We start from the raw sequence: 11,620 nt of genomic DNA on the forward strand, positions 1-11,620 counted from the left end.
ACTGAATAAATAGATAAATGAATAAATCTTAAAAAAATTTAAAAAAAGCAACTAACTGTGACTCCAATTAGAAGGGCATCTAAGTTGTGGCCTCTGTGGGTGCTGGATGCATGTGGTGCAGGAAAAGCAGAGCTCAGTGGTGCATGCCTGCTGTCACTCCAGCACTCAGGAAGGCAGAGGCAGGCGGATCGCTGTGCGTTCAAAGCCAGCCTGGTCTACAAAGCAAGTCCAGAACAGCCAAGGCTACACAGAGAAACCCTGTTCTGAAACACACATACAGAGGGGTAGGGAGGACAAAAAACATGAATGCAAGCAAAAGACTCACATATACAAAATTAAAATAAATAACAGTAACAGCACAAAGGATCCAGGCTGGGTATGGCATTGCAGCACAAAGTTTTTTTTAACAATTTATTTTTATTTTATGTGCATTGGTGTTTTGCCTGCATGTATGTCTGTGTGAGGGTGTCAGATCTTGGAGCTACAGATAGTTGTGAGCTGCCATATGGATCCTGGGAATCGAACCTGGGTCCTCTGGAAGAGCAGTCAGTGTTCTTAACCACTGAGCCATCATCTCTCCAGCCTGACTTCTATAGGCACCAGGCATGTACATGGTGCACATATATGCAGGCAAAATACACACATAAAATAACCGTTTAAAAAAAAAAAAAAAAAGCAAAACCAACAAGTGGTGGTGCACACCTCTAGTCCCAATACTTGGGGCACAGAGGCAGGTGGATCTCTGTGAGTGAGTTCGAGGCCAGCCTGATCTACCGAGTGAGTTCCAGGACAGCCAGAGCTACACAAAGAAACTCTGTCTTGGGGGAAAACAACAACAAAAGCAAACCCAAGAAGATCCAGAGTCTGGCTGTCTTACTACAGAGACTTGCCTTGTATTTTACTCTTGTGATAAGGTAAGAGGGGGCGGGGTGGGGGGCGGAGTCCTGTGTTTGTTTCTTAGAAGATGTTGGAGCCATTTAGAAAAACTGAAAGCGAGCTAGGCAAGGTGGTGAATGCCTAAATCCTAGCACTAGTTGACTGAAGCAGGAGGATACAGAATATTCCAGGACAGCTCTGGCCACTTAGCAAAAGCCTATCTCAGAAAACAAACAAAAAATACCTGGGGGTGTAGGGCAGCGATACCACCACTTTGGCTAGCACCAGTTAGTCTCTGTGTTTTATGCGCGAGCACCACACACACACACACACACACACACACACACACACACACACACACACAAAGCGGGGAAAGTTCTGGAACACACACACACACACACACACACACACACACAAAGCAAAGCGGGGAAAGTTCTGGGCCGGGAGATGGACACCTGCAACTCCGGGATGGAGGCGAAGGAAGCGGGGAGATTAGAATTTCAAGGCCAGCATTGTCTACGCAGGAGTCCAGCCGGGCTTCAGAAAGACTGTCTGAAAACAGCAAAACGAAACCTGAAAGTGAATCCTAAAAAACAGGAAGGAGGGCACCAGAGACCAAGTAGTGACCCTTCACTATGAGACCGCGTCGCAAAATAAATAAATACAAACGTAAGCATCCTAGGGGCACATAGCTCACTCCTGCGGCGCTTGTCCAGAATGCTCCAATGTTCAATCCCCACCAAAAAAGAAATAAGTTTTCTAGTCTGTCCCCAGAGCTACGAAGAGCTATGAAGAGTGAGGAAGAACAGAGTTGCCTAGGATCCAGGAGGTTCCACCAAACAAGCAGCAGTAACACCCCCCCATCTCCTCCCCACCCCCCGCCCGCTTCTAGATTAAGCATTGGCTCCGCCTACAAAACGGGTTGGGGGTGGGGGAGGGAGAGCTCTGCCAGCCAAGGGGCGGGGCTGCGGTCGTTCAGGCAACGCGAGCCGCGTCATGCTATTGGCTGGTGTTTAATTCATCTCCACCCCCCCCCCCACACCCCCCCTCCGCTTAGCCCGAGCCTTCGGAACTCCGGTGGGGGGGGCGTGGCCTCTACCAGCTTTGCCCAGCCTGCAAAACCGCAAGGGGAGGGGGGCGAGCATGGCGTCACCCAGCGTCGCCCCGCAGAGGGGTCTGGGCCTGGTAATAAGGGGACTGGAGTGAGACAGAGGCGTCGGGGAGACAGCTGAGCCCAAAGCAGCCGCCCTGACGGCTTTTACCACCCTCCACCCTACAGGCTCCGCCCCGCCCCCCTAAACCAGTAGCCAACCTAACTGGGACCCTGCCCAGCGGTGGACGGGGGCCCAGCGTGCGTAGCTTGCTGCTAGCCAATGGCGTCCCACGGCGGGCAGGATTCCAGCCAATGGCGGCTCGAGGCTGGCCTCGGGGGGGAGGAGCCGAGTTGGCCCCGCCCCCACCCCGGGCCAGACCCAGAGGCCCCGGGGAAAGTGAGCCCCGACTCCTGCCCAGCGCTGGTGGCACGGGACGCCGCAGCCTTGCCCGAGGTAGTCGTGGCCACCCTGGCCGCCGAGGTGAGTCGTGGCCGCCCCGGCTGGGACTTCCCCTGGAGTTGGAGGAGGAGGAGGAGGGGGCGCGCCCCCGTGGTAGGCGGAAAACCGGCAGGGACCCGAGTGGAAGGCGCAGATGGGTGCGTGACTGATGGGCATTGGAAGGAGGAAGGCTGGGGACTGGATTCCAGCATCAGTACCGGAGGGGGAGGCGGGATGATTCAGGAGGAGCTGGGCCTTTGGAGAACCGGGGGAACGGAGAAAGAACTTTTCGGGGGGCCACGGATCTGGAGAGCAGGACAGTTTGGGTCTCCCCGAATGGGCTGAGGTGAGGTCGGAGTTCCACGGCGTCCTGGAGAAAAGTGAGGCTGTTGAGGCTAGGATGTGAGGTTGCTTAGAGGAAACCCGGGAACCAGAGGCTCCGAGTCTTGGATCCTGAGACGCCGACGTGAGAAGGGAACGCCGGGGAGAGTTCAGTGTCCGGGTCTCGGAGCCCGGCTGGGAGTTTGCAAAGTAAAGCCCAGAGTCAATTTGAAAGTCGAGCGGAATAGGGGAAGATTTGGGACGAGGTCTCAGAATTGAGATACCCAGTCTCCCCAGCGGGACTTATGTACCCGAGAGTTACTTGTCGTCTTTGGGCGGTGGGATGGGATGTGGGTCTCATCACCCCGAGAACAGTTTAGGGAAGAAGCCAGAACTTCCTGGGGTGATACGGACCCGGAGAAAGCTGGTTTCAGGCTGAAGGCGGGTGGGGGAGGGGCGCTCGGGGCGTGGAGCTCAGATTCACCGCCCCGAAGGCAGCAAAGGGCGGGGCTCGGCGGGCGCTGGGCAGCTGGGTGTCCCGGTTCCCTTCCCCCACCAGCCGGATCTCCTCTGCGCATGTTTTCAGAGAGGGCGGCTGTGTCCAGTCCCTCTGGTGTGCATGGCCTTCTGGGAATTGTAGTTCCGGGCGCGACTACAGACTCTGCCCGGCGGCTCTGGGTCCACAGTTCCCAGAAGGCCCTGAAGCTATATATTGGGGTGTTCTTGGAACTGGTCTAGAGACCAGACCCAGGGAACCGCGGTGCCTATGGGAAGGGAAGGCCCGGTTGGACTGGTCGCTAGAGGGCGCATCTTGGTGTTGGTGGAGTCCTAGCCAGCTTCCTTTGAGTTTAGGTAATGCGCCCTCTCTTGTGAACGCTTCTGGGCTTGGTTGTAGGAAGCCGGTATAGACAGAAATATTCTTGCTTTAAAAAAAAAAAAAAAAGAAGAATCTCACCACACACACACTGCAGTTGGGCATGGTGTCACACATCTTCAATCCAGCACTCAGGAGAGAGAGGCAGTAAGATACGAGTTCAAGACCAACCTGATCTACAGAGGGAGTTCCAGAACTTCCCGGAGAAACACTCTCTCGAAAAGAACCAAAAAATAAAGAAAAATTAAATCTCTGAGGTCCGGAGATGCGACATCACGTCTCGTCAAGATCACAGTAACCAAGGCAGAGTTGAAATCCACTCTTGGTCCTTTGCTCTGTACTCCTGTCTGTCCTGCGACTTGTTAGGGTGGAAATTATAATAATAAAAGTGTTGTGTGGCAACAGTACCAAGATCCATTGAGACTAGAGTTAAGGCCGTCACTCCACAAATGTTGACCTTGATTGTCACAGTGTAAATTCAACATTGTCCCTACCACAGGCAAGTTAAAGGCAATCAAGCCAAGCTCAGGCATTTTTGTGATTTGTTTTGAGTCTTTTTGTTTTTCTGAGACAGAGTTGTCTGATGACCATGTGACTCTGCCTGGCCTGAAATCGGCTATGGAGACCATGGTGGTCTTGAACTTACAAAAATTCACCTGCCTCCTGGGTGCTGAGATTAACAGCTTGCAACACCATTCACAAGATTTTTTTTCTTGTTCCCCCTGTTTTGTTTTGGTTTGGTTTGGTTTGGTTTGGTTTTTCAAGTCAAGGTTTCTCTGTATAGCCTTGGCCATCCTAGACTCACTTTGTAGACCCACGCTGGCCTCAAATTCACAGCGGTCCACCTGCCTCTGCCTCCCAAGTGCTGGGATTAAAGGCGTGTGCCACCACGCCCGGCTATTTTCATAATTTTAATTTTATGTGTATGGGTATTTTTGCCTGCATGTGTGTGTGTGCATCACTTGTGTGCCTGGTGCCCAAAGACGCCATGGATCTCCTAAAACTGGTGCGTAAGGTAGTTATGAGCTGCCCATGTGGGTGCTGGGACTCCAACTAAGGCCCTCTCGAAGAGCAACCAGTGTTCTTAGCCACTCAGCAATCTCTCCAGCTCCTTCTATTTTTGAAACACTACCCAGCTGAGGATGACCTTGAACATCTGAACTTTCTGCCTCTGCCTCCTCAATACTGAGGTTATGATTACAGAAATCCCCCCCCACTGCCTGCCTGCCTGCCTGCCCCCCACACACACACACACACACTTTCACGACTCCCAACAATCCCACCTGCATCTTGTTCGCACGCATTTACCTACCCATACCTAGCCTTGTAGGACTCCGACTATATGCACTTTAAGTAAAGGTTCTGTGGAGGAAGAGGAGGATTAAACTTCCCACAAGTACATAGGCTGGCTGGGAAAAGTGGGATCCAAAGGTGTCTGACTTGGCTGTCTTCCACAGGACATGGGAGGCTTAAAGAGGAAACATTCTGATGTGGAAGAGGAGGAGGAAGAAGATGAGAGGTGGGACTGGAATCCAACAGCTCTTCGGAGCTACCAGCAAGCCCTGCTTCGAATCTCTCTGGACAAAGTCCAGCGCAGCCTGGGCCCCAGAGCGCCCAGCCTCCGCAGGCACGTCCTCATCCACAACACACTCCAGCACCTCCAGGCTGCCATCCGCCTAGCGCCGGCGCCGGCCCTGCCCCCAGAGCCTCTCTTCTTAGGCGAGGAAGATTTCTCCCTCTCTACCACCATTGGCTCTATCCTCCGGGAGCTGGATACGTCCATGGACGGGATGGAGCCGCCTCAGAATCCGGCGGCTTCCCCGAGTCCCCAGAACGAAATGATGGACCAGTCTGATCCTGTGTTCTTAGAAGCTCTGAGCTCCCGGTACCTGGGAGACACGAGCCTGGACGACTTCTTTCTGGACATTGACACGTCTGCGGTAGAAAAGGACTCTGCACTCCCACCTCCCGAGCCTCCTCACGGCCTCTTCTGTGCCCCGGGATCCTGGGAGTGGAATGAATTAGACCACATCATGGAGATCATCCTAGGATCCTAAGGCTGATGGGATCCATCCTGGCATCGGCTCCAGCGGGCTGGGTCCTTGGATGTGACTCTTGTGTGTGTGTTTGGCAGAGGCTCCACACAGTGATCGGGGCCTCCTCCCCTCCTGTGTCAGGATTCCACAAACTGTCCCGCACGTGTGCGTCTGTCTGGTTTACCCCAGCCTTCCGTGAAGGCGGGTCTTCCTGAATTAATTTATCTCTTCCAAATGGCCTTAACGAGACTCTTGTTTCAGGGAGTCTGATTTCTCACACATTTCTTCTGCTTCCAGTCAGTTCCCACCGCCCTTCCGACCACGAGGGCCTCAGGGAAGATACAGTTGGGCCTGTCAAAGGGTGACGGTGGGCTGCCTCTCCAGGGAGGGAAAGGGGCTGGTCTCCTCCTGGCAGGCTGAATCTCTTGGCAGGACCCCAGTCCCAGCAGCCTCTTGATTCATAACCAGGCCGGACCATGTGCAATAGGGTGGAACTCTACCAGCTCCTTGCTGTGCTACTTAAAAAGAAGGGGGCAGGGTTTGTAGTGGCTTTTTATTTTTATTTTTTGAGTTTTTTTTTTTCTTGGTTTTTGTTTTTTTGGTTTTTTTCTAATAAAAGCAGTTTGGGAAAGATTGAAATTGTCTTAAATTTGTAGACTTCTCTAGGATGATACAGGGAAGAGCCTGCTAAATTTTCTAGACACATCCTTTGTTTAACAATGGTAGGGCAAGTGTAACATTGTGTAAAATAAGTTACTGGTTGGTTTAAGGATCCTGTCAGAACCACTTTATGCAAACTAAACCCTTTAATCCTTCTCCTTAGAAACATACACTGTGTCAAATTTTATATTTGCATAGGAAAAACCTCAAGTGTAAAAGCTTGGAGTATAGCTGACCGATTGGACCATTGCACGTGGGAGGCCCTGGGTTTACCCGTATCTGGAAAAAAAAAAAATACTGTTTGTTCTGTTTGAAATGGCCTCACTATGTATGCCAGGCTGTCCCTAAAGTCACTGACAAGCAATTGCCTCTGCCTCCCAAGTGCTGTGCTGAGCTGAAAGCTGTGCACCACTCTGCCTTGCTAAAAAAGCGTTTGGAAGCCTGGAGTTTAGAGACAGAGAGGAAAGGGACAGAGGTAAGTAAGCTTCAATCATTGCTGGCCTCTGTTTGAGTGACAGGGAGCCAGCCCAGAACCTGGTTGACAAGCATGCTGAGCTGTGCCCACAAGTGAACTTCAGGCAAATCTCCTTCGGATGAGTGGTCCTCCCAGGCCCTCACTAGTAGAGCCTAGACAGGCTTTCTGCTGTCGTGCGGGGGGGCCTTGGTAAGAGCCCTGTTTACCAGTGTTTATAACCCTTTCCGGTGGATTGAAACTCAATCAGATGGGCGTTGTTGTGTGCATGGAGCATACATGTGTCACAGGCTGGGGCTGCTAGGAACTGAACCATCAACCTTTTGTTAGGGAATGTGGTACTGAGGCCCTGAAGGGAAACCTGATGCCCAAAGACCCTCCAGGACAGAATATGAATCTCAATCTCCCCCTCCACCCCCCCTCTTTAAAGGTGATAAAGGATAGTTTATTCTGAAGTCAAATAAGAGTGTCCACGGCAGAGTTGCACAGTGCCAGGGTGTGCCAAGCTCCGTGCTCCACCGTGGTAACTTTTTTAAAAAAGATTTATTATTTATACAGTATTCTGCCCACACATGTGCCTGCCTACCACAAGAAGGCACCAGATCTCATTACAGGTGATTGTGAGCCACCATGTGGTTGCTGGGAATTGAACTCGGGACCTTTGGAAGAGCAGATAGTGCTCTTAACCTCCGAGCCATCTCTCTAGCCCCAAACATGAATCTCTTAGGATGCTGTTCTCGGAACCCACACCAAGTTTAGGTTCAGAAATTCACTTCTGGCTTGCGAGGTGCAAAGCCAGTTTGTGGAATGTGAGGCCAGGAAGGAGTGTCACATGTCACTGTCCTGCCCATGCCCAAGTGAACGAACCCTGCACTAGGGGCTTTTCTGGAAGGGTTGCATAGCAGAGATGGGGATTTTCGGTTGTGGTTTCTTGGCTTTCCAGCGGATAACCTCCTTTGGGTGAGGTGGGGGTGGGGCCTCTTATCTAAGAAGGCGCAGGGGTTATCTGAAAATAGGGCCAATCCACAGGGGTGAAGACACTGCAGGGAAGTGTCTCAAACTGTCTGTATCCCAAGTCGGCACAATGATAGGTGTGATGGCACCCACCTTTAACCCCAACATTTGGGGTCCAAGGCAAGAAGATCAGCTACATATGGAATTTTAACAAAAGCCTGGGCTACAGTTGACTCTGTCTTTAAAAATAAGAAGAGCTAGGAGCTGGAGAGATGGCTCAGCAGTTAAGAACACTGCTCTTCCAGAGGACCCAGGTTCAATTCCCAGCACCCACATGGCAGCTCACAACTGTCTGTAGCTCCCAAGAGCTGACCACCTCACATAGACATGTATGCAGGCAGAACACCAATGCACATAAAATATAAATAAGTTATTTAAAAATAAATAAATAGGGCTATAGAGATGGCTCAGAGGTTAAGAGCACTGACTGCTCTTCCACAGGTCCTGAGTTCAATTCCCAGAAACCACATGGTGGCTCACAGCCATCTATAGTGAGATCTGGCGCCCTCTTCTGACCTGCAGCTGTACATGCAGACAGCACTGTATACACAATAATTAATTAATCTTTAAAAGATAAATGATAGAGCTAAGCCTGGCACTGTGGTGCACGCTAGTAATCCTAGCACTCAGGGAGGCTGATCTCTGTGAGGTCGAGGCCACCCTAGTTTACAAAGTGTGTCCAGGACAGACTACACAAAGAAACTCTGTCTTGAAAAACCAACACACACACATACAAACACACCAAAGCAAAACCAAGAGCTAGTCAGGTGTGGTGGCCCATGCCTTTAAGGCAGAGCAGGGGGTCCCTGAGTTCAAAGACAGCCCGTTCTAAGAACAGCTAGGGCTACCAGCCCCTGTCTCAAAAACAAAACTAATAATAAAAGAGGCAGGTCCTGGGATACGGCTTCCTGGGTAAAGTGCTTGCCGGGTAAGAATGAGGGCCGAAGCTGGGACCCCCAGAACCCACATAAAAGTTAGATGCAGTACCACAAACCTGGGATCCAGAGCGGTCCCTACAGTTCTGAGGGCCAGCTAGCCCTGCCATAAGCACAGCCAAGAGATGATCTCTCCAAGTGGAAGGTGAGACCTACCTCAGTGACCCTCAGACAAGGACAAAATGCTAATTAAATCACAGCCTTCTTGCTGGGCGTGGTGGCACACGCATTTAATCCTAGCACTCAAACAGGGCTAGAGTGCAGCTGAGTGGCAGGCACAACACTTACTGAGCATGTGCAAGGCTCTGGGTTCCAGACGTACCATCATCTGACAGCGAGGACAACCGTAACACCCAACAGGCTGTAACGGAATAGCGGCCATCGTGGGATATGGAGCCAGCAAAAGCAGGCGACATTTGGTGACTGGCGAAGCTACCCTCTGGAAAGATGTCATAGGCAGAACAGAGGTCCTGAGGTGCAAATGAGCTTAAGGTGGGAAGGAGACCAGAATTGATTAGACTGCCGTGAAGGAGAGTAAGGGAGGAAACTGAGAAAGCCGGTTGTTTGTGAGCCTGAATCAGGCCCTTGTTTTTTATTCTTTTTTTTTTCGAGAGAGGGTTTCTCTGTGCAGTCTTGGCCATCCTGGACTCACTTTGTAGACCAGGCTGGCCTCAAACTCACAGCGATCCGCCTGCCTCTGCCTCCCGAGTGCTGGGATTAAAGGCGTGTGCCACCACGCCCAGCTTCTTGTTTTTTATTCTGAGTGGGGGTGGGAGTGGGAGAAGTTGCCGGAAGTTTCAAGAAAGAGAAGGATGTGATTTATTTATTTTTAAAGTTTTTAAACGTTTTGGTTTTTTGAGAGAGGGTTTCTCTGTGTAGCCCTGGCTGTCCTGGACTCACTTTGTAGACCAGGCTGGCCTCAAACTCACAGCGATCCTCCTGCCTCTGCCTCCCGAGTGCTGGGATTAAAGGCGTGCGCCACCACCGCCGGGCTTGTCTGATTTTCTTAAGAGCACCTGTGCAACCCAGGTTATTTATTACCTCTTCGTGGTTGGTCTCCAACTCTACCAGAAACTCTCAGAGGAGGAACTATGTGGGACTTTGCCCAGTTGTGCTCCCCTCCCCCGCCCTGGTGGGTGCTCCAAAATTGTTGGCTGGAGAAAAAGGGCTCAGTGGATTAAAAACACTTGTCATGAAAGCATAAAGGCCCGAGCTTGGATTCCCAGAACCCACATAAAAACTGGTGGGAATGGCAGCTGCCTCCAATCCCAGCATTCAGGAGCTAGAGGTGGGAGATCCTCAGATGGGCCCGAGTCAGTGAGCTCCAGGTTCGACAGAAGGCCCTGGAGTCATAGAGGAAGATACCACACAGTGTTGACCAGCTTCCACATGCATGTGGACATGCGTGTTTGTGCACCTGCCACATATGAATACAAATACAACCTACATACAAGAAGAGAAAAACTGTTAACATAAGAACAAACTCCAGAGCTGGGCGTGGTGGCGCACTCAGGAGGCAGAGGCCGGCTGATCGCTGAGTTCGAGGCCAGCCTGGTCTACAAAGCGAGTCTAGGACAGCCAAGGCTAACACAGAGACTCTGTCTCAAAAAACCCAGGCTGACATGTGGATGAAGTCCTGAAGGAGGTGACAACTAGAGCAAAAGGCCCTGAAGGCAGAGAGAGCGAGCACCAGAACAAGTGTCACACAGCTGTGGCTATGGCAGCCTGAGCAAGCGGGTTGAACACCAGAAAGGTGAGAGAGTGAGGGCAGTTGCCCTGTAGGGTCTAGTGGCTGTCTGACTGGGAAGATTTTAGCTTCCTTTCCTGCAGAGGGAGGGTGTCCAGCAGAGGCGATGAGATCTGACTCACCTTTTTCTTGGAAGTCTTTTACTTCCCTAAAGCAAGTGAGAGGAGCTGGGCAGGGTGGCACAAACCTTGTCATCCCAGCGCTTGTGGGGGGACAGGGGGAGGGAGGGGTGGGGGAGGGGGGGAAGGCAGGAGGATGGCCAGTTCTAGGTAAGTCTGGGTTACTACTGATAGAGATCGTGTTCAGAAAGCAAAGAAACAAACAGACGAGGAGGAGGAGGGAAAAAGAGGATGAAGAGGAAAGAGAGGAATAATTCAGGAGCTTGTTAGCAGCAACCAGCCATTCTCAGAAGCACCCCCCCCCCGCCCAATTTCCAGGCGAACAGACGGGAGACTCAGAGCAGCCCAGCTCCTTCCCTAATTAAGAACTGGCCCCAGAAGTGGAAAGGCTGGCCCTGCCGAGGGACCAACCCCAGAGGCCAGAGTCCACCTTCACCAACCCGCCCTCCCGGATCGGACTGTGGTGATGGGGGCGGGGGATGGGCCGCGGAGGCCCTGGGCGTGGCGCTATGGTCGAGTCCCACCCACCTGCCCACCCTCGGAACGTGCTGGCCGGCGGGCAGGAGACCTGGGGAGGCAGCAGTGGAGGCCAGCAGCCGCCCTGGCGCCTCCTCCCTCCCCAGGGGCCGGGTGGGGCGGCTGGCTAGGGGCGGGACGCTCCCCCGAACCCGAACCATCCTCCTTCCCTTCCCTCCCTCCCTCCCTCTCTCCCCAGCTGGCGAGATTTCCCCGTTTTCCCTCGCCTGCCAGGCCCGGTGGCTTGGCCTCTGGTTTCATTTCTCAAGGCGCTCTCTCTCTCTCTCTCTCTCTCTCTCTCTCTCTCTCTCTCTCTCTCTCTCTCTCTCTCTCTCTCTCTCTCCCTCTATCCCTTCCCTCTCCTCTCCTCTCTCCCTCTCCCTCTCCCTCTCCCTCTCTCTCTCTCTCTCTCTCTGTCCCTCACTCCCCCCCCCCCATTCCTGAATTCCTAACTCCTCCACTTTCTAGTCCCTGCCTCAAAGTCACCTCCCCAGGGAGGCTCCCGCCGACCACCCTGG

At 52.5% G+C, this 11,620-nt stretch overlaps 1 protein-coding gene across 1 annotated transcript; it reads left to right on the plus strand.

Annotated features, from left to right (window-relative positions):
* Window positions 1-5,033: 5,033 nt before the first annotated feature.
* Sertad3 (SERTA domain containing 3) lies at window positions 5,034-5,947 on the plus strand. The gene has a single exon (XM_051162669.1). It carries the CDS (start codon window positions 5,064-5,066, stop codon window positions 5,658-5,660), a length of 597 nt encoding a protein of 198 aa, XP_051018626.1. The 5' UTR covers window positions 5,034-5,063; the 3' UTR covers window positions 5,661-5,947.
* The last annotated feature ends 5,673 nt before the right edge of the window (window positions 5,948-11,620 follow it).

The sequence above is a fragment of the Acomys russatus genome, chromosome 19 (assembly GCF_903995435.1).
Source record: "Acomys russatus chromosome 19, mAcoRus1.1, whole genome shotgun sequence".
Taxonomy (NCBI): Eukaryota; Metazoa; Chordata; class Mammalia; order Rodentia; family Muridae; genus Acomys; species Acomys russatus.